Source organism: Odontesthes bonariensis, chromosome 14, assembly GCF_027942865.1.
Source record: "Odontesthes bonariensis isolate fOdoBon6 chromosome 14, fOdoBon6.hap1, whole genome shotgun sequence".
Classification (NCBI taxonomy): Eukaryota; Metazoa; Chordata; class Actinopteri; order Atheriniformes; family Atherinopsidae; genus Odontesthes; species Odontesthes bonariensis.
This window is the reverse complement of record NC_134519.1, coordinates 18,482,645-18,504,011: the sequence shown is the minus strand read 5'-3', so window position 1 is coordinate 18,504,011 and position 21,367 is coordinate 18,482,645. Positions and strand designations below refer to the sequence as shown.

Sequence of the window (21,367 nt, the reverse complement as noted above, 5' to 3'; positions counted from 1 at the left end):
TTATTTACACATTACTCATGTGACCCAAAGTCAGTAATGAACATTCCCTTCATTACACAGGGTCACAGAGACAAACAGGACAAACAACCATGCACACTCACTCATATGGACAAAGTAGAGTCACTAGTCAACCTAACATGAATGTTTTTGGATGGTGGAGGAAGCCAGAGTATGCGAATGCACCGGGACAACAGGTAAACTCCACACAGAAAGGCCCAGCTGGGATTCAAACTGGGAACTCTCTTGCTGCAGTGCACAACAGTTTGACGTGATGCAAAGCGTAAGCATGTTATAATTTCTAAAGGCAGATGTAGACATAAAATGGTTTTGTATCCTGCAAAGTGTGGTAATTTTACAGTGTTGAGCCTATATTGTGAAACAGCTATGTTTCGCACTGTGGACCAACTTTGCTATTACGCATGTTGGTGTAAGGCTGTGATGACATGATGTGAAACATCTTAGGGAACCTCCCCTTTCACATTCTCTGTGATCCTAGTTCTTAATTCTGTGAAGCTTGACTGAAAGTCGCATCGATTAAAACTCAGTGATGCAGACATATAAAGGCAGGACAAAACCAACATTTTCAAAAACAAATTTACTTACCCATAAACTGTTGGATTTTAGTGCTCTTTGAGGCAATTTGTTCAATAAGCTTCTGTTGAAAACTGATATTATCAACATAATATCAACCATATGAACTTAATTAGCAGTCAGTGTTACACCAATTATAATGGAATAGTTTGAATGTCCAAATTCCTTTTTTTTAGGAAGACTTTGATACAATCTGGTTCATGCTGGCTTAAAGCCACCTGCTGATGTCATGTGTTAGAGAATTACAAGGGGCTTCTTGATACTAAATATCATGCTTGACACTGTGTAACATAATAGATCAAATAGAATGTAATGATTTGCTCATTACTTAATCATTTTAAGTCAAAATTATACAAAATCGACAGATCAAACAAAGATTTTTTTATTTTGAAAACTATATGGACTTTTCAAATTTGATAGCCTTAGAAAAGTCATACAGAGTGAAATCAAACAAACATCTAATTCACTGTCTGTCTCATTTTATGCCATATGCAATGGCAATATTTCATTCGTGTAACCCTACTAAACATTTATTGTAAGTGCAAAACTACTGTTTAAAATGAAAACAGTTTCAGAAAAAGTCTTGTCACTCCTCTGTGGTCACGACTATGTACGACTGTAGTTATTCCTCAAATGGTAAAGTTTCTGTTAAAGGCTTATTCTGTACTCCCACCAGACCACTTTGATGTCCATGCTGTGTTTTATCTAATCAAGTACATTAATTTCTTACTACTCTCTGTGGCCTTGACAATTAATTCTTTGACAGCACCATTACACCTTGAATAGAGCTTTCATCTCAAGCTTTGCCTCAATCAGTTCCAGCCTCTATCAGTGCACTGGTTTACATGAGTGTGTGTATGAGTGGGTGTGAATTCACGCATGTTAGGAAGAGGGAGAGCAAAAGGCTCACGAGGCAGCATTTTTACATTCTTTTGAAGATAATTCATCCCTGCTTTCAAGGTGTGACAAACTGGGCTGTTTCCCTTTCTCCGTTTTTTAGACACATTCAAATTATTTTCAAGTGCCCCTGTATGTTTCTTTGACCCTGTATGATTGACTAAAGTCATGCTCATATGTGGGGGATGTGCAATATTGAGGGTCTAATTAAAAGCGGCACATAATTGCTTAAGTGGATAACTAATACATTTGAGGGGATACAGGGATGAAACTAACAGTTATTCCACAAGGAAGCACATCACTCAGGACTTCCAGTTAAGGTAGTAAGGTTTCCAAAGATGAATACAGGATGTGATGCTTTATTGCAGAGGAATCTTAGAGAGTCTTACATCTTTGCTGTGTATAGGCTTTGCCCTCATGGACGTTCCATGTGAAAGGAAATATAGACAATGGAGTTAAAATGCTGACTTTCAGCTTTGATTTGAGAGTTTATCAATAACAATGTCATCCAACTTTGTTCCTGACTTGTTCAAAAAAATTGGGGGACTACATCAATGGCAAGTTATTAAATCTGCACTTGATATGATCAAATTTATTGACAGCCTTGAAGATGAAGATCAATTCTTTACCCGTGGTTTCCATGTAAAATGCAGTGAACCGCAGCACACCACCAAGACAACACACAAAGTCTAAGTGTGAGACGCTATTAATCTGAGATGAGTAAATACTGAACAGAATATGTGTGGATATTTATCAGGAAAGGCATGTGACGGCAGGAGCCCCTGCATGCATATGCACCTGGGAATGTGTTTCTTCCATGCACTTTGTGTCAGTAGTTGGGTAAGTTGGAAGTTGATTTGATCAGCAATCTGGGAACTCAGCTAAAATCTAAGCAGCATGTTTCCTGGGACAAATAGGCTTCCTGTGTGGCAAGAAGATAAACTGGTATACTGATGTAAATACCTAAGGCAAGGTGTCCTATTTTGTGTGCTGCTCATTGTTAGACACACAATAAAATTCTGATAAAAAGCTGAACAGTTGTCAGATGATGCTGGTTTTCATATTCTCATTCGGTCTCTTTTGCTGACTTTTCACACATTGTACACAGTGGATATACTGGCTGTTTATAAGTAATAAAATAAACAATGTTTTTCTTTCTTTCTTTTTTCTTGAAAATGTATGTTTTGGAGATGGAGTAGCTCTTAATGGAGTGACACCCCGTCGGCTTCACTGCCCCCCTGCAGAGAAGAGCGCGACTACGTCGACGTGCGTTTAATCAATTCAGCCGTTACTGACGTCATTAATTGACAAGAGCAGCTTGCAGTTTGGGGCAACTGGCTTCCCACCTCCTTATAGTGAAACCCTCTTCACAGACGTACAGTAGCTTCAGTTCGATGCGCTCTTCCCTCCTCTGCAGGGAGGAGTGAACACCCTAGACACTATTTGGCGCCAGAAGAACTCTTTGTTGGAAAGGTAAAATACAATTTTGAAGACACACTGGGAGTTTGGCTCAAACATTACTGGACGTCACTGTTTACAAAGATTTTTGAAAACTTTTATTTTTCCAAAGGTAAGGCAGTTTCATTTATTAATTATATAAAATAACAAAGTGGTCTTGTTCACTGATTTTATATTAAAATATGTGGCACAACGTTCATATCTATAGAGACAGGAATAAGAAAATCTACTAAGGCTATCTTCAATTTAAATTGTATGACTTGTGCATTCACATGGTGTCAGTTTGCTCCCGGATCAGAATTCAGAAGACAACCTTGATAAAGGTTATCTGGGAGTATGCAAACGTCTGATTGACACACTGATACAAAGACTAGAACCTGATCAGAAGAGTGCTCTATAAACACTTAATTATTTAAAATTCCAGTCATTTCTTCCCTGTTATCGTTCAATTTGAAATAATTTGGCTCGTAATAAAGACTGCAATCGGTGAGATTCTTGCCGACATTGTGTTTTGGGCTATCCCATCTTTAAAAGCCATATGGATAGAACTCACAACAACGGCTGGACTTTCAGCACATGTTCGCAATTCTTAGAGCAGCCCCTGTAGTGATGTGTCGGTCGCGAACGATCCGGCTCTAAGAGCCGGCTCTTTCAAGTGAACGACAGGAACCGGCTACACAATGGGAGCCGTTTTGGGATCCTATTTGGGAGCCGTTTTTTTTCTTTCAGTATCTCTCCGCCTCCCTGTCGTTGCACTTGTGCTCTGCAAGTGCCACAGAGCCGACAGTTTTTCCCCCACATCGTGTCTCTCCCCTCTCCCTCTCCCTCTCCCTCCCTCTCCCCCTCCTTGCGCGTTTTGCTCTGCTTCTGCCAGTGCTAGACGGAGTTTTTTTCCTCAGTCGGTGCCTTAATGTCTCCACTGCCCTCATGTCAAGCGTGTGCTCCACACATCTGACCAATCACAAGCAGCTTTCAATTAATAAGGTGACGGAAACACTGAAAAAAAGTTTGTCCACTTTTTTCCTTTCCTCTGCTGTCCTGTGTCAAGCTTGTTTGTATTTATAACTGTTTAATTTATTTTAAGTTATTTTTGTGGAAGTGGTGCTATTTTGTGATAATTTAATTGGTTATAATCAAACTTTTATTTATAAAGCATTGTTATGCCACATTTTTACTCATCATAAGTGCTTAACAATGTCAATAATGAAACAAAATGTTATAAAATTAGGTTTAAGCTATTAATTAATTATGTAAAAAATATATATATGGGGAGCCGTTTGGGAGCCGAAAGAGCCGGCTCTCCACAGTAAGAAGAGCCATTAGAGCCGAATCTCGAAAAAGAGCCGAAAATCCCATCACTAAGCCCCTGACTGCAGACCGCAGATCGGGGCGGAGATCAACGTTGAGGGGGCGGAACGTTGAGGGGGCGGAGCTCAACGTTGAGGGGGCGGAGCTCAATGACTCCTTTGCGGGTGCCATCTGGTGGCGGTGCTCAACGTTGATGCTCAACATAGAACAACACATTGAACCGCAGAAGAAGACTGTGTGGAAGAGAAGAAGTAGATTCGTTTTTTAATGTGCTATTTTGCAATATTTGTGACAGACAAGGAAGAAAGTAACATTTTTTTCATTTTAAAATATGCTATGCTCTCTGTGACGATACACTGTGTTCTTTGTTATTAGCTTAGTTATTATCTTACACCACGGAGACGACTGAGAAACTCAGCGCTAACTTTCAACAGCATGTGGTGACTTCCGGTTTTCAAAAATAAACGAGAACTGTCAAAAAACAAGTTATAGCACTATGCCCCTACACTCGTTTTTTTTTTTTAAATAAATAACACCGAAGCTTCGAAGCATGCTTCAAACTCGCTGGAGAAATTGTCTAAAAAAAAAAAGAAACCATTTGAGCCCTTCTACTGTGCAAAAACTACTTTTCTTGAATAAAAACACGTGAAGTAACACAAGCACCCTCTTTATTACACCAAACACTCCCAAAGAAAATATGAATGACAAACCAAAACTTTTCCCATTGTTTTTAAATTATTGTGTTATTATATACAGAAGAGATGTATCATATTTGCTTTATTTGGTGCAACAATCGCTACTGCCAGATAGGGGTGGGCGATATGTATCGTTTGCGAAATTATCGTGAATGTTGTTTTGACGATGAGTAATTTTGCAATATCGAGATATAGGCAAAAAAAAAAAAAATAAAAGTTTTTTTTTTTTTTTTTTTTTTTCCTCAATCGCCAAAAATCAATAAAGTGCGGCGCCAGTGGTCCTCTGCCCTTACCACGCCCTGCTTTGAACGCTCTAATTTTTTCAAAGTAAACGCTTCGGACCGCGGGACACTCAGCTAAGAGCATCGAGGGGGCGCCGAGAGGCAGGGGCTAGGACAGCGAGAGGCAGGGGCTGGGACAGACGGCAGCTCGCCTCGCGGCGGACCGTCAGCTCGATCCCGAGATCCAACTACGAGCTTTTTAACTGCAGCAACTTTAAGATGCGCTATTGGAGCTGGAATTACCGCGGCTGCTGGCACCAGACTTGCCCTTCAATTGATCCCTGTTAAAGGATTTAAAGTGTCCTGTATTGTTATTTTTCGTCACTACCTCCCCGAGTCGGGAGTGGGTAATTTGCGCGCCTGCTGCCTTCCTTGGATGTGGTAGCCGTTTCTCAGGCTCCCTCTCCGGAGGGAGAAGAAGCCTGAGAAACGGCTCGAGGTTATCAGTCACCAAAGCAGCCGGGGCACCCCGAGAGGCACCCCGCATGGGTTTTGGGTCTGATAAATGCACGCATCCCCGAAGGTCAGCGCTCGTTTGCATGTATTAGCTCTAGAATTGCCACAGTTATCCAAGTAACGGTAGAGCGATCAAAGGAACCATAACTGATTTAATGAGCCATTCGCAGTTTCACTGTACCGGCCGTGTGTTCTTAGACTTGCATGCTTATGTTCATTTTATTGTGATCTTAACGCAAGTTTGAATTTTTTTTTAAATATCGTCAAAATATCTTTATCGTGAAAATCCTAAAAAATATCGAGATATTTTTTTTTGCCCATATCGCCCACCCCTACCAGTATATGTAACCCAAGGGAATTGAATGAAGCTTCGGGTAGGGAACCACTTTATGAGACAATGGTTCAAAATGATTCAATTTCCATCACCAGCTGCAGGTTTTCGTCCCAAACAGGCAACAGTACGACAGTCTTGACTCAGATAATCAGCTGATCTCAGTCTGCAGATAGTTGATTGGTCAAACTGTGTGCTTATATATATATAATTATCTATCTAATATATATATAATTGTTTCATATATATAATTATATATCTAATATATATTATTATAATTGTTTTATATACAGTTATAATTGATTCCTTATTTTAGGCATCTCGGTGCTGCTTGCTGTTTGTGAATGTGCTGCATGGTCTCCGCCACCAGATGGCACCCGCAAAGGAGTCATTGAGCTCCGCCCCCTCAACGTTGAGCCCCGCCCCCTCAACGTTGATCTCCGCCCCGATCTGCGGTCTGCAGTCAGGGGTACTTGAATTCTTGGAGCGTCCGTAATTGCGCGCATGTACACGTTTTGCGCCAGGCATGGAGCGACATTTGTCAAACGTAATACACACTTGTATACGCTCTTTACCAGTTGCTCTATAGATGGGTTTAATTTCTATGTGAGGGTATTTCTATTTTGCTAGTAGGTGTTATTTTCGTCTCATGTTTAAAGTTTTATCGGGATCATTGGGAATGCTGAATATCTACATCATCTATCATTGTATTAACATCACAAATTGAATCAAATACCATCACAATATGTGTCTAAATAAGGACGACACATGTTGAGAGTACAGATAAAAAGTTTAGACTCTTGCGAGGAGAGGAGTGCTCATTGTCTCACACTGTTAATGTTCCACAAATTATTTCATGCAGCTGGATCAAGAAAACTGTGAGGAAGAGATGGAGGAAGTGGCTGAAATGGTTTTAGCTAGAAACTCCTGTTTAATTTCTGCCTGAACAGAGTTCTAAACAAACAAAACTGTTGCAAGTGGGAAGAGAGAAAGAAGAAAGTAAGAAAGAAAGAGAGAAATAATCATATATATATTTATATATACACACCAAAGCACTACATACAGCAGTAAAAAGTGGAAATGAGGTAGACAGACCCATCACAAGTATGTTGCTTATTAAAAAGAAAAGTGAGTTTAATGTAACTGCTGATTTAGTTTAAATCCCATGTTCAGCTACAGCAAGTAAAGGCTAGAACTGATACTGATGCACAAGTATGTGCATGATAAATTCTGTAACGATTACATGTTTTTAGAGTGAAATGAGCCCATATTTTAGTATGAATATGATGCAGTCTCATCATTTGCAGAGCACTGTAATTTTTTTGATTAAATCCTTGTACATTTGCCACATATAAATCAAAGTGTCAACAGTCATTGTTTTCAAAGTCACTGAATACAAAATGATTTCATGCCTGTTGACCATGAAGGATAAACTAAGGCGGATAAACAAAATACTGGAATGTGTCTAAGTTTTGAAGCATATATTTGTTTTCTTTACACGTTTGAGTTCGTACAGTTAAAAAGAACGTTACATGCAAATCATGAAAACCGGTTTCGTGTTGTTGTAGTAGTCTCTGTGGCGCAATTGGTTAGCGCGTTCGGCTGTTAACCGAAAGGTTGGTGGTTCGAGCCCACCCAGGGACGATCATTTTGGGTGGACGTGGCTCAGTGGTTAGAGTGGGTCGTCCAATAACCTCAAAGTTGGCCGTAGGATTCCCACTCTAGCCATTCAAAAGATTGAAACTGACAGCTGTAAGGGAGTCGGTCCACCTCCATTCCTCGCCTGAGCTGATTGGCTGACCACTGCTCCAGTGTATAGTATCTGGCTCTATGAGTGTGCGACCCTGTGCATGTGTGTGTTTGACAGGTTAAAACCGGAGGAGAAATTTTGTGTATTCCCTCTACATGTACAATATCTTAATCTTATGAATAGATTCAATAATGTGAGATTAGATTTAATTAAGTCAAAGGCAAATGTGCACACACAACTTTTGTTTTCTGAGTAAGTTATATATATATTATATATTATTATTATATTACATATATTATAACCCTAATTGCCAACTTACTCAGAAAACAAAAGTTGTGTGTGCGCATTTTCCTTTGTATATATGATATATATATGTATATATAAGTATATATTTACTGAATTTACATAGCTCAAAAGGCATCAACTCCTTGCTTGAAATATTAGATCTGAACATTTTTTCTAACAAGTCACTTTGCTGTTATTTGACAGATTCATTCATTCTGATCAGTGTGCTGGTGGTCCACCTGAAAATAATTCCATAATCAAATATGTATCCTTCCTCAAAGATACATATTTTCATCGAGTCACTTTATCACTCTCCACCTCTGCTTTTCAAATGTGGTCACTTCTGGCTCCTCAAAGACCAACAAGGCATTAGCCAAAAGTTGCATACGAGGCTTCACAACAGCAGCTTAAAATGTAAAAAAAACTGTGGCTCCAACTTCTCTTTACAGTCTATTTGTGGAACAGAGCAGAGCATTCTGCTTGTGGCCGATCTCAGTAGTAGCATACTGTATGTGTTTTATGTGTCTTTCCCTGTTACCTAATGTTTATTGACTGACAGGTGTATTGATTTACACGTCAGTCAATAAACAGCGTCAGTGAATTTGGTTGCTGTGGCGGAATGTGTAAACTGAATGCAGCAGACACTGGTAACTTACATGCATGTTCATGCCATAATCCTCTACTTTGACTTACATGTTATGGTACAAACAAGATCGATACAAAGACGTGAGGCGGGTTTATCTTTCTTTACAAGTTGCACCCACACCTAAAAGGCAAGGCAAGGCAAGGCAATTTTATTTATAGAGCACAATTTGTACACAAGGTAATTCAAAGTGCTTTACAGCTACAGAAAATCACAAGAAGGCAATAAAATCATTAAAAAGAAATAAAAAATAAAAAAAACGTTAAAAAGAATCATTAATTAATTAATTTAAAAGTGAAGAGTGCAGATAAAATGCTTTCAGGTGTCATATGCACAGCTAAATAGAACTGTTTTCAGCCTGGATTTAAACATTGAGGCCTGTCTCACATCTTCTGGAAGGCTGTTCCAGATTTTAGGGGCATAAAACTGAAACGCAGCCTCACCTTGTTTAGTCCTGACTCTGGGCACCAGCAGGAGACCCCTCCGTGAGGTTCTCAGAGCCCCAGTTGGTTCATATGGCTCTAACATGTCAGAGATGTACTTTGGCGCTTGACCATGAAGACACTTGTACACAAGCAGAGCTGTTTTAAAGTCTATTCTCTGAGCTACAGGAAGCCAGTGCAGAGACCTGAGCACTGGACTAATATGGTCGTATTTCCTGGTTTTAGTCAGGACTCGAGCAGCAGCATTCTGGATGTACTGCAGCTGTCTTACAGCGCGTTTAGAGAGCCCAGTGAGCAGGCCGTTACAGTAGTCTAACCTGCTGGAGACAAACGCATGGATCAGTTTTTCTAAGTCTGGTTTAGACACTATTCCTTTGATTCTGGCAATGTTTTTTAGATGGTAAAAAGCTACTGATGTTACTGATTTAATGTGGCTGTTAAAGTTCAGGTCTGAGTCCAATATTACCCTGAGATTTCTAACTTGATAATTAGGTTTTAGAGAGAGAGTCTCAAGGTGACTGATAACACTTTCTCTTTGTTTCTGTGGGCCACAGACAATGATTTCAGTTTTGTCTGAGTTTAGCTGGAGAAAATTGTCTTGCATCCACACACTGATCTGTTCGATCAAGAAGCACTGAGATCTTTTACTTTCTTAAATGTATTTATATCCCACTAGTCAGCAGTGATAGGCCGATTAAGCGGCCAGCCAAATGATCAGGTGATAATTTTGTAGCACCTGCTATTGATTATATCATAAGGCCAGTAATCCATGAATTAACGCTGAAAGATGCAGTGCAGACATAAAGATGCCTTTTGCCTGCGGAAATTTACCGAAATTGATCATAACAAGCTAAACTCTTAAGTTGGGCAGATGCGGTATCCATGATTAACAAAGATTAGCCTGCATTTGTGGTAGGCAAAGCAAATTGTTTTCGCAGTGCTGTCCAAGAGCCCAACGATCATGGGTTTCCAATATAGATTTTCAGCCATGTCTTATCCACAAAGATGTTTCCAGATTCCTAAAATCTTTCAATAATTCGATGATATGAACTGTAGATGTTTGAATGTTTAAAGACTTTAAAGGCGGTACATTTACATTGAGAAAAGGTATTCTGAAATTGCTTCTTTTGTAAACATATTTTTCAGGTGTCTGAACCCCTGACTGCCTCAATAACTTGCTCTTTTTATACCCAGTCATGTTACTGAGCTGCTGCTAGTTAATCTAATTAGTTCCAACATGTTCTTCCATTCACTTACATTTCCAGCATTTTGTTGCCCATCTCCCAACTATTTTGGCCTGTTTTGGACATGATGCTAGTATCACATTCAAGACAAGCCAATAGTTTGGGTTAAATTATTAAATGTCTCACTTTCAATATTTAACAAGTTTCCTGTGTTCTATTATGAATACAATACCGGTTACAAAAAAACAGTTACAAATTAATTTCCATTCAACATTTTATGCTCAGCAGCATCACCTACAAACAGATAGATCATCATGTTTTTGAAGCTCTCTCTAAATATGTTAAAAATGTTTATGAGTAAAGACAGAGGAGCTCTCTGACAAATGCAGAGGAATTCTTCCCTCTAAATTGTAGCGTATTCAATTGTATTCAGATTTATCCTAAAACAAAAGGAACTGTAAATGTATAAATATACCTTATTACATTCCACCAGTGGAGCCAGTGATTTATTTAAGAGCTTTTAACTGAACCTGTGTGTCTGCTGTGACTGAAAATTACATTAGTAAAGCTGTGAGAGAGAACCAAAACATTACATTTTGACAGCAACAATGACAGCTGAACAATCAGCTGAAACTGGCATAAAATGTACATAAAGCTGAGTGGAGACAATTCATTTTTGTTGTATAATCACCACGAGTGACCCTTTGTAATACTGTTACATTGCAAATGTAAGAAAAAAAATGAATCTGGCAATATAAGTTAATCTATGAAAACCACATGCTCATTACATTGAAATGTAACATTTTGATTTGTTCATTTCAAAGTTAATCACAACCTAAAGCTTTGTGAGTTACTTCACATATTGTCTTATTTATTAAAATGCAAAGAGATGTTAAAGTTTGAAATTTTCAAACTATAAATACACAGGTAAAAAGTAGGAGTCGCCTAATATCACCTAGAATTGTTGTTTACATTGCTCTTATGACAACATTAAATAGGCAGATATGATAAAAATCTAAATCATTAGATGCCATACAGGTGAAGTATGACATGTCAAATGATCTAATAATTTGCATCAATTTCCAGAAAATAAATCTGAGCAACTGATGCAGCCGGGTTTAAAATTCTTGTTTTCATTTTGCCTTTTGATTTTCTTTTCTTTCTTTTGTTTGTTTTTTTTCTTTTTCTTTCATGAGAAAATAGCTTTACATATAAATTGCAATTTTAATGGATCCCAATAAAATTTCCTCAGCTGATAACTTACATAGAACACTAATGTTTTCTGAAATTTCACGTTTAGATATACACAAATTATAACCAAAAACATACATGTACAAAAAAAAACCTCCAAGCCTGTATTTTAGACATCTTTTTTTTTTTCTTTTCTCACTAGTGAGCTCCAGTGACTCTCCTAACTAAACTAAACAATCTGTTTTCAGATGGGGCTGTTGGCTGAGGATATGGCATTCATTTCCAACATACCTGTGCCGGTGGATATAACTGTGGCTGTGGTCTACTCTGTTTTTGGTGAGTTTATTCTGCAAGATTTCAAAATTATTATGTCCTTTTCTTTCAAATAATATTCTTGGAACAGACCAACAACCGAGTTAATAATGCTGTAAATTGGTTTTCTGCGAGGTCTTCTTAAGCAGCAATTAAGCACAGCATGAGGGAAGATAACACACTGTGAGACCTGGCAAGTTTACTTTTGTCACTAAGTGGTTTTCACTTCCCTCTAAATATAATACCCTACCTTAAAATCCATCTGCATTTATTGAACTATATACATGTAGCCGTTCCACACCTGTATGTGCGTGCAATTCTTCCTCCATTGTGCAGTGAGTTACTGCAGTCCCAGCGAGGCAGCTCTTTGTGTATTATCTGTGTCTGGAACATCATAGGGGGCCTCTGATATAACAATTCTGTGCCACACATTCAAAAAAAAAGGGAAAAAAATCCTTAACTTTAATCCCATCCTCTGATGTTGGCATTTCTAAGGAATCTACACAGTCAAAGGCTGCATATGTACAGTGTTGGATGAATATGAATTCGCTGTATATTGATGTTTAACACCACCTACTGTTGCGCCTGCAGGACCGCAACCCTATCAGATATCTACAACTATGAAAAGTTATGTATGTGAACTTGTGATACGTGTTCTTGTTTTACTCAAGGGACTGAAAATATGCCTATACTGCATGCCGGTTTATAGTCTAAAAAAGTAATCAGTACTTGACAACTTTAGTTCTAAATCACCTAAACAAGACTAAAATCAAATGGGGGCAAAATTCCTATAAAAATGTTAGATTGTGATTCTCCTTAATTGCTTAAGTGGAATCATTAGATTTGCTTCATGCGACTGCTTTTTTGTTTTAAGATGATTTTTTTTCTGAAGCATCACAAACTCAAACTGGATCTTTTATTGATGTTAGATGCCTTCACAGAGCCTTCTGATGTGTGAGATGGCAATGTCATTTTCTGCACCAGTCAACTGCTAAAACAAACAGGGTGGAGCCTTTCCCAGCTGTTAATGGGTTAAAGGAAGGGTCTTATTGAGGGACTGGTACAAGTCACCAGTCCATCACAGGAATTTACCTACCTGTACCCCCAAAGCTCTTTGAATTTTATCTGAGGCAGAACTCTCTTAGGTTTTGGAGTGAAACGGGCCAACTGTCTATCCAGGCAAATGTTAAAGTGTCTTATTGTTTTTCCAGGAGTATGTTCACTGTTTGGCAACAGTACACTGCTGTATGTGTCCTACAAGAAAAAGCACCTCCTGAAGCCTGCTGAGTTCTTCATCATCAACCTTGCTGTTAGTGACCTGGGTCTCACTCTGTCCCTCTACCCCATGGCGATAACTTCAAGTTTCTATCACAGGTACCGGATTTAACTCCCTTCTGTAGCATAAAAACAAGAGAACAAATGGGATACTTTCAGCTGTGTCATTGCACTGTTTTTATAGATACGGTTTGTAAATCAGACTCCCTTTCATATTTCACAGTTCATTTAATCATATGGTTGGTTGATTGCCTGTGAGTTCACAGATATGGAGTGTCATGTTCAAGCTACTCTCCTCTTTCCCCTCCTCACCTTCTCCCTCATTGATCTTTCCTCTGTCTCTGCTCTGCACTATCCTCTTTCTCACATCCCCTTGCCCTTCCATGCAGGTGGCTGTATGGGAAAACAGTGTGCTCCATATACGCATTTTGTGGCATGTTGTTTGGCCTCTGCAGTCTGACTACTCTAACCCTACTAAGCATGGTGTGCTTTGTGAAAGTATGTTATCCACTCTATGGTAAGTCTTCAAAATGGCATTGTTTCCTCAGTGACATGACATGGGACGAACCATCGCATCTCTAAGAGGCTGGTTATTGATATATCTATGGAAAGGAAAGAATAATCCCTCTGTGGAACATTGCACATTAGCCTTGCTTTGAACACTGACATTTGAAGGGGTCACACTCAATAACAATTACTTGTGATGTTGGTTAATGCAGTGTACTTCCTATTCAGCCTCAAGAAAGTGCGTTCTCAATTTAGACTAAAAAAAAAATTGCCTCCGAATGAACACTTATTTTGAAATTTGAATCTACATAAAGAAATGGTCTTTGCATTTCCTATCTCTGTATATTTACAGAAGCAATCATTTCACTATGAACTGTACTTCACTCTATGTTAACCTGATATAACACAAGTCATCAGTCACCTCTTCTGCCTATTACTGGGAGCTAATGAGGCCTGCAGATGCCTAATGTTTCATGCCCTACCTGAGCTTTTGTAGCTTCACAATTATCAATTCTTATAATTACCTTGAGGTCTAAAAGCCCTCCAGCAAAATGGTTACAACTGCCACTTTACCTCTCATCCTGCTAAAAAGGACAGTGTACCACTTGTTTCTAAATGTACACAAACAAAAGTGACCAGGAGCCACCTGCTACTGATCGATAAATCAATCAATCAGTCAATCATATGCTTGTTTTTACACGTAAACTGGCAATTATAAAACATGTGTTGTATCTATATCCACTCAGGGTTGAAGATGGGAGATGAAATCAGACTTAAGCCTGGTTTATAGTCGGTAACGCAAGACGCAAAGCAAGACGCAAGAAGAAACGCAAGCCCTTGCGCGGTTGCAAGCCCCCCATTGCGAGCTTGCGTGTGTCACCTCAATTTTCTAAACTTCACGCAAGAAAAGACGCAAGCCTACTACTTGAAAACGGCATACTCATCGATCAGACAGTATGCAGAGCGTTTACACACAGTGCACTTCACTCCTGCCCGAGCCGAAATCAGCCAGCCTGAAAAGCTGATTTCGCTTAAGCTATAAACTCTGTAAATATATAACTTTAGCAACATTTGAAACATTTTCAGGCGAGAAAGTAGTCGTTTAGACCCCCAAGGTGTTGAAAATCTGACAAAATACCGGCTATTTACAAGAAGAAGAAGCATGAATCACTCGAAGAGGTCCTGGCGGTGAATTTCCTTTCATCATAGTAGGCTTGTCATTGAAAAAACCCGCTACTCCACCTACTCTCCTGGCAGTGAATCGCCATGCAGCACACGCAAGCGCCAGCAAAGCTAAATGAAGTATAAACGTCTCGAGCCATTAACATACGCGCAAGAAGAAAGCGCAAGGGCAGTTAAAAGAAGTATAACTCAGCCTTTAGGCATGTGTGCAAAATGTCACAGTAGATTTTCATAACAAGAAAATGATCAAAATTTTGTAAATTTTATAAAAAGAATGAGAATGCTCATTTTTACGTTTGTGTGCACACATTTTTAGACATGAATATGCACAAAGTTATATGCCTTTAGCCACAGGCCTTAATTGCTTCCTCGTGTCAAACCTTGGAACCAGTTGGCTATGGTTTGAATGGGTATTTTTGTATTTTTAAGTAGGGGTGTGTGAAGTACTTATTGATAGTTAGTGTCTTACTTGCAGTAGACAGCACTTGGAGAGATAAAATCGAGAGGGGCAGATTTTAACCAGTGAAAACAACTCAAATCCCCAAAATTTTATTTTAGAGAATGCTATTGGTAGTGTGACACTTTTGCACTAGTTGCTTGATTTGTTGCTATTTTCTCATGCAAAGAACATCGTTGTTGCTCTGTCATTGCATACACAGTAGCTGCCCAATGTATTCTGCCACTGATCACCTATGGATCCAGCTTATCAATATGAATGCCCCTTTGGGCGAAAAAAAGAGTAACAAGTATCTGATGAAAAACTGATGTAAAATTCCGAGCATGTACTGTTTGCTCAAACTGTTACAATTTTTTTTTCTCCGTTTGACTTGTTTTAGATGGAGAAAAAGTCCCTTTTCTAGGGCCCTGTTCTGAATAGCACTTAAGGCTGATTCTTACTCGGCGCAACCTCGCTCTTACTAGCTCAAATGGCGCAAACGGTCACGTGACCCAAAATTCCGCCACGCCCCCCGTCGCAAGCTAGAAAATCCTCGCGCGGCGCAAGGGCGCGCACACAACTTTTTTTCTGACTTCGCGCGCGCTCAACCAGAAACAGCTGACCAAGAAAAAGAAAAAATGAACACTGCAGAGACGCGGTGACCGAGAGGGTGCGCCTCTACAAACATCTGTACGACACGTCTATGAAGTTACACTGGGACAACGTTTGACAAAGTTCGTCTTGTTGCAAAGGACGAACATTCCACCTTCTCTTCTGTTTTTGCCGCAGCCGCTTAGCTCTGAGATACATATACAGTTCTACACCCAGAGTAAATTCATTCCGCATCAGATGTGCCAGCCTCTGCTGACGTGACACCACAGGTGGCATTGTGTATGCTTTCTTCGTATGCTTTTCAGCTTGTTTCCTCAACAGTGACGCCCGCTGGTCTGGAGAGAACTGCAAATGTGACGCATACTCGGCGCAAACTGCGCTTATGAGCTGAAGGAACTGTGAAGGGGCTGGCGCTTTCGATGACGTCATTAATGGTTCTCGAGCCAGAACAGTTGCGCGTTTGCGCCGAGTAAGAATCAGGCTTTAGCCTAATGGTATCGAGATTCGTTTTGAGCCTGTATATTTGGGATCTTTTTCTCCGCACACAAACCCCAATTGTGATTGCCCAATAGGTCTCAGAACATGTACAAACAGAAACCAGAAAGGTCTATCAAATTAAACTTCTGTCTGAAACATGCTCAAGCCACAGAAGAAAACATCAGTCAGCCTGCAAACAGCTTTCCTTCATGAAAGAGTCCTATTCTCACCCACGTCACAGCAGAGAAAACAACTCAGTGTGCGCAAGGATGATTAACACCTTGCCCCTAACCTACCCTAACCCTTAGTGTCCTGGAGGGAGAGTGTGCACTCTTGTAAGAGACTTGTTCAAGAAACACTTTTACCACAGTTTGAAGGTGTATTTAAGTATGCTGCATGCTGTGCACGAAACCACTGGTGGCGACCCCCTTCAATACAAAATTGAGAGCTACAAAATTTTTTAATTTTGACAAACGCTTTTACCTGAAGTCAGTTACAAGTCAGTGAGGACCTCAGCCTCAGAAACTTCAGTGAGAGCTCTTAATCCTTGCACTATAGTATATGTTCAAGAACAGAACAGAGAACCGGGTCTAAAGTACACTGATGCAGCAACAGCTTCATCATTTTCTGGCCCGGATGAACAATGAGGCCTTTGTGTTTTTCCATCAGTCACACAAGCTGGCATATTTGGAATGACTGCCTTCAAGAGACTAACACTCCCCTTAGGGAACTGAACTTGATAATTCAGACAGCTGAGAGATTTCTTTGACTCAACATTCTTCAGTCTAGGTCTTCTTGACTTGCTTTCTCCAATTACCCTCATGTACTGTTTGTCTTACTTATGCAGTAGCTTATCAAAGAGATAATAACCACAACGAGTTCTTGTAAATCATAAAGGCATCCAGCTGATGTTGACCAGGTGAGAGACAGTATGAACATGAGCACTTCTCTCTCAAACCCTTTTTCTAACCTTCATGTAACTAATTCCATGTATTTTCAGCTGATGAAATAGGTACAACATGATAAATGCTTAAGATGAATAACTTTCAGAATTTCTGAATATCTCTTGAATAGTAAGCTCAACATTTGCTTATTTGTTGGGAAAGGCTAACACTTTTTTATTTCAAATGACATTATGAATGAGCAAGCCAGTGTATATATGAACAAAGAAGAGCCTCTGAGAAGTCACCAAGGTATCTTCACATGGTTACTTCTCAATCATGCTACTCAGAGAACCAGGGTTAGCTCCTAGCCTAATTATTTTCATCATTTACAGTATTGTCAAAATTAAATTTTGGGGATATTTAACTCATTAACTATCTCAGAATCACTCAATTTCATGAATAAGAAAATATTAACTCAATCTGTTTTTTCGCAGGAAACAGGTTTAACTGTTTTCACAGCCGTCTGCTTATTGCCTGTGCTTGGGTCTATGCCCTGTTGTTCGCCTGCTCCCCATTGGTCCACTGGGGAGAGTACGGACCAGAGCCTTATGGCACCGCCTGCTGTATTGACTGGCGCAAATCTAATGAGTACACCACAGCACGCTCTTACACCGTTGCGCTGTTCATCTTCTGCTACATCCTTCCATGCTGCGTTATTGTTGCATCCTACACAAGCATTCTGGTCACTGTGCAAGCATCCCGGAAGACTATGGAGCAGCACGCATCAAGGCAGACACACATGAGCAGCATTCACACAATTATTGTTAAGGTAAGACAAAGATCTACAAATTGTCATGAAAGCACAGTGAATTGACGTGAGCTTTGGCTATTCTTTTTTATATGTGCTGCAATTGGTCGTGCTATGGTGAAATCCTTCCCCCGCTGATCTGTGACAAGGGTTCAAATCAAATAAAAGCATAAAGTTATAATTAGTTAGAGGGGAAAACAAGTATGGTCTAGAAGGCACAGTAATTAGTTGGGGTTTAAAAGCATTGCCTTATCGTTGAATCTTCTGGATAGGTCCCTAAAGCTGCATTTGTTTGAAGAAATATGCAGCGACCTGACCTAAATAGTTCACCCCTTGTCATGTAGGTTATTATTAGAAGGAAGTGACTCTGGCTATACTGTGGTGGTTGCAAAGTAACAGCTACCGTTGCTGATAAATCATAGTATGCTCCTCTCCATTAGAAGATTAATAGAACAATTATGATCAATTTGAGCATCTGTTTTTACAATCACTCACAATTTAGATTTTTGTGAAAGAACTAGTCTGATTATATTACGCCTCTGTCATCAAATCTCATGAAAATACTAAATCAAAATGAATGCTAAAAGCTTATCCTTTGTCTTGGTGTTACAAACCGTTACTGCCCCAAAGCAGCTAAAAACACATCAGTGAGCCACACTGTTGCACAATGTTTCCTATAATCAAAGTACAGTGTAAAACTTTGAAATAAATAATAAGATATGAAGCTGCATGAGAAGGTTACACAGCCTCAAAGTATAACAGCACATCATGGTGGGCGTTGCTCAAAAATTTGAGTCCCCTCCTATCCCTCTCTTCTGTGCTTCATCTCACCCCCCCAAAGCCCTTAGTAGTGAAAGCAATTTTGGAAGATGCAGTTATTGACACCAGCTATAGACTTCTCTTTTCTTCCATGCAAGTGTGGTTGAGCTTGACATTGCATTTGACACACACAGAGTAAGAGAAACTTGATTTGTTGTAGATTGCCTGGCTCTTGTCTTACTGTCAGAGCAGTTGTATGTACTACTATGATAAACCGTTCTTTTTTCTGTTAAAACTAAGGCATGTAACGATGTTTTAAAAGGTTGATATCTCACGCAGACATTCGCAGGCTTGTGATTCAGGTGACACTGATCAGCTGGGGAAGTTGAGAGGTAATGTAATTATGCTTTTAGACTTTTCAAGGGATTAGTTGAGAGGAAAAGCATGAAAAACACCAAATACTATTTTAATACATTTTTCAAGAGAATGTAGCTTTTCAAAAGAATGCACTTTTGAATATATGTAAGTCACACCATTCTCTTCTGTGTTCTCTTTTCCCCTCTTTTTCAAGCTAAGTGTAGCTGTCTGCATTGGCTTCTTTGCGGCGTGGAGTCCATATGCCGTAGTTTCCATGTGGGCTGCCTTTGGACACATTGAAAACATCCCTCCTCTTGCATTTGCCATGCCAGCCATGTTTGCAAAGTCCTCCACCATCTACAACCCAATAATCTACCTAATGCTGAGACCGAACTTCCGCAGGATAATGTGCAGAGATCTAGGTACATTATGCCATACATGTCTGAAGGGTTGTCTTTGCCCCAAGGGCTCAGCAAAGTGCTGCTCAAAGTCAGACATCAGGGTCAAACTTGGCAAAACGCATAGACAGATCAACCAGTTTCCTTCATCCATCTCCTCTGCTCAACCACCTATCGTAACTTTGAAGGACCCCAGCTGTCAGAGGTGCAAGGATAGTTTTGAATGCTTATAGACACTACCCTAAAATGTGTGGCATCACTAATCCAGCTGCCAATGGAGTCTCCTCAAATTGTCAAGACACTCCAGTTTCCCATACACATAAGCACACGTCTGAGAGCGAGTGTCCCAAGAAGTCCCTGATAGCCGCAGTAAGGACTGCAGAAACAACCAACCTCCATATCAGTTTAGAGATGATTCCAAGGCAAACAAAGGAGGCTTGGCCCTTATAATTTATAAAAACCTGTGAAAATATTTGCAAGTTATAATCTTTCAAATGTGTCATAATTTGTTCTTGTTTTTTTTTTTTTTAAAGAAATCTTATGTATATTCCGACAGCCATGTGACGTTTTTAGGCTTTTTTCCTCCAATGTTTTTATTCTTTGGTATTATTTCTTCTTGGTATGGGCCAACTTTGCTATGGCTTGGATAATGTGACAGTAAACAGAGTGGCAAACATACAGCACAAGCTGTATTATCATTTCATGTCTTTGCATCGTTTTCACCCAATCAGTCCGTAAAATCTTTTCTTTCTTCCCCAGTATTAATAAAACCCAAATTCAACCGATGAAAAGGAAATTTTCTGTATAAAGTATGATCAGTTATATCTTTTATCTATCTTATCTTTCCTTTACTCTATATTAGCGCAGTGCTTATCATTTATTGATATGAATTCCATACTTTGGCAGTCTCGACTTTCATGGTTTTCAGTTATGGCTTTGTTGCGAAAGGGATGTAATATGTTTTCATGATTTCCAAGTTACAACTTCCTCCTACTTTAATGACGGCAACCTAACAATTTGTGTGTATGATAACTGAGTTATTTCCACTGAGAAGCTGTTAACATTTCCTTTTTTTATGCCAGTTAAAGTATTGTTTACACTTGACAGGTGATTAACCAGTTACTCGTCGCATAGTACTGTCATCAAAGCATGTTTAAGTACAGTCTTTCTGCTATGTGAACCTAATGGAAGTAATTTTGTGTACTATGAAAATGGAATATTTCTTTACTTGACTGCCTGACGATATCATATAGATCTATTTCACTGTATTTGAGTGAAGGCAAAAAAAAGTGAAGCAAACCAATACAAGTCAAATAATGCACCTGTAGTTAAAATGATCCATTGGCCCATAAAAATGATCATGTAATTTGTAATTGTTGCACGTAAATCCATTGTAGACATGATCGGAATGACATTGGGGGAAAAATTCAGAAGCAAAACCATCTTTCACATCGTCTGAAGCTACTGTTTCAATTCTCAGCCTGTTAAAGAAAGTCTAAAAAAACCACATGGGTGTTGAACAGTTTTTACAGTGAATGTTTCGTCTCTTATGTCCTGTGTTGCGAAGCCACCTTCTTTTGATGAATAAAAGTACAAAGTTAGATTTTGTAAAACGAGCCGTAAAAACAACAGAATCCTGCATTTGTGTTCTTCATTCTTATCATGAACCCTTCGTGGAATGAAGGGGTTTATTTTGCTCTGTTTAGACTTACATGAACTCAATGAAAATGTGTGTCTGACATGCTAAAGAACATCATGATCACTTCTGTAATCCATTCAAAATTCTGAAATCCAGCAACAGAGAAACAGACCATTAACCTTCCTGTTTGAACTTCTGGATTCTGTGC

The 21,367-nt window shown here is 39.3% G+C and overlaps 1 protein-coding gene and 1 non-coding gene across 2 annotated transcripts; both read left to right on the top strand.

Annotated features, from left to right (window-relative positions):
* Window positions 1-7,587: 7,587 nt before the first annotated feature.
* Window positions 7,588-7,661, top strand: trnan-guu (transfer RNA asparagine (anticodon GUU)). The gene has a single exon. It is a non-coding gene; the product is annotated as a tRNA-Asn (tRNA).
* Window positions 7,662-11,761: 4,100 nt separating this feature from the next.
* opn7a (opsin 7, group member a) lies at window positions 11,762-21,148 on the top strand. The gene is given in 6 exon segments (XM_075483299.1): window positions 11,762-11,849; window positions 13,037-13,199; window positions 13,490-13,617; window positions 17,693-18,027; window positions 19,337-19,747; window positions 19,749-21,148. Coding segments are annotated over 6 exon segments (1,347 nt in total). The 3' UTR covers window positions 19,971-21,148.
* Window positions 21,149-21,367: the final 219 nt, after the last annotated feature.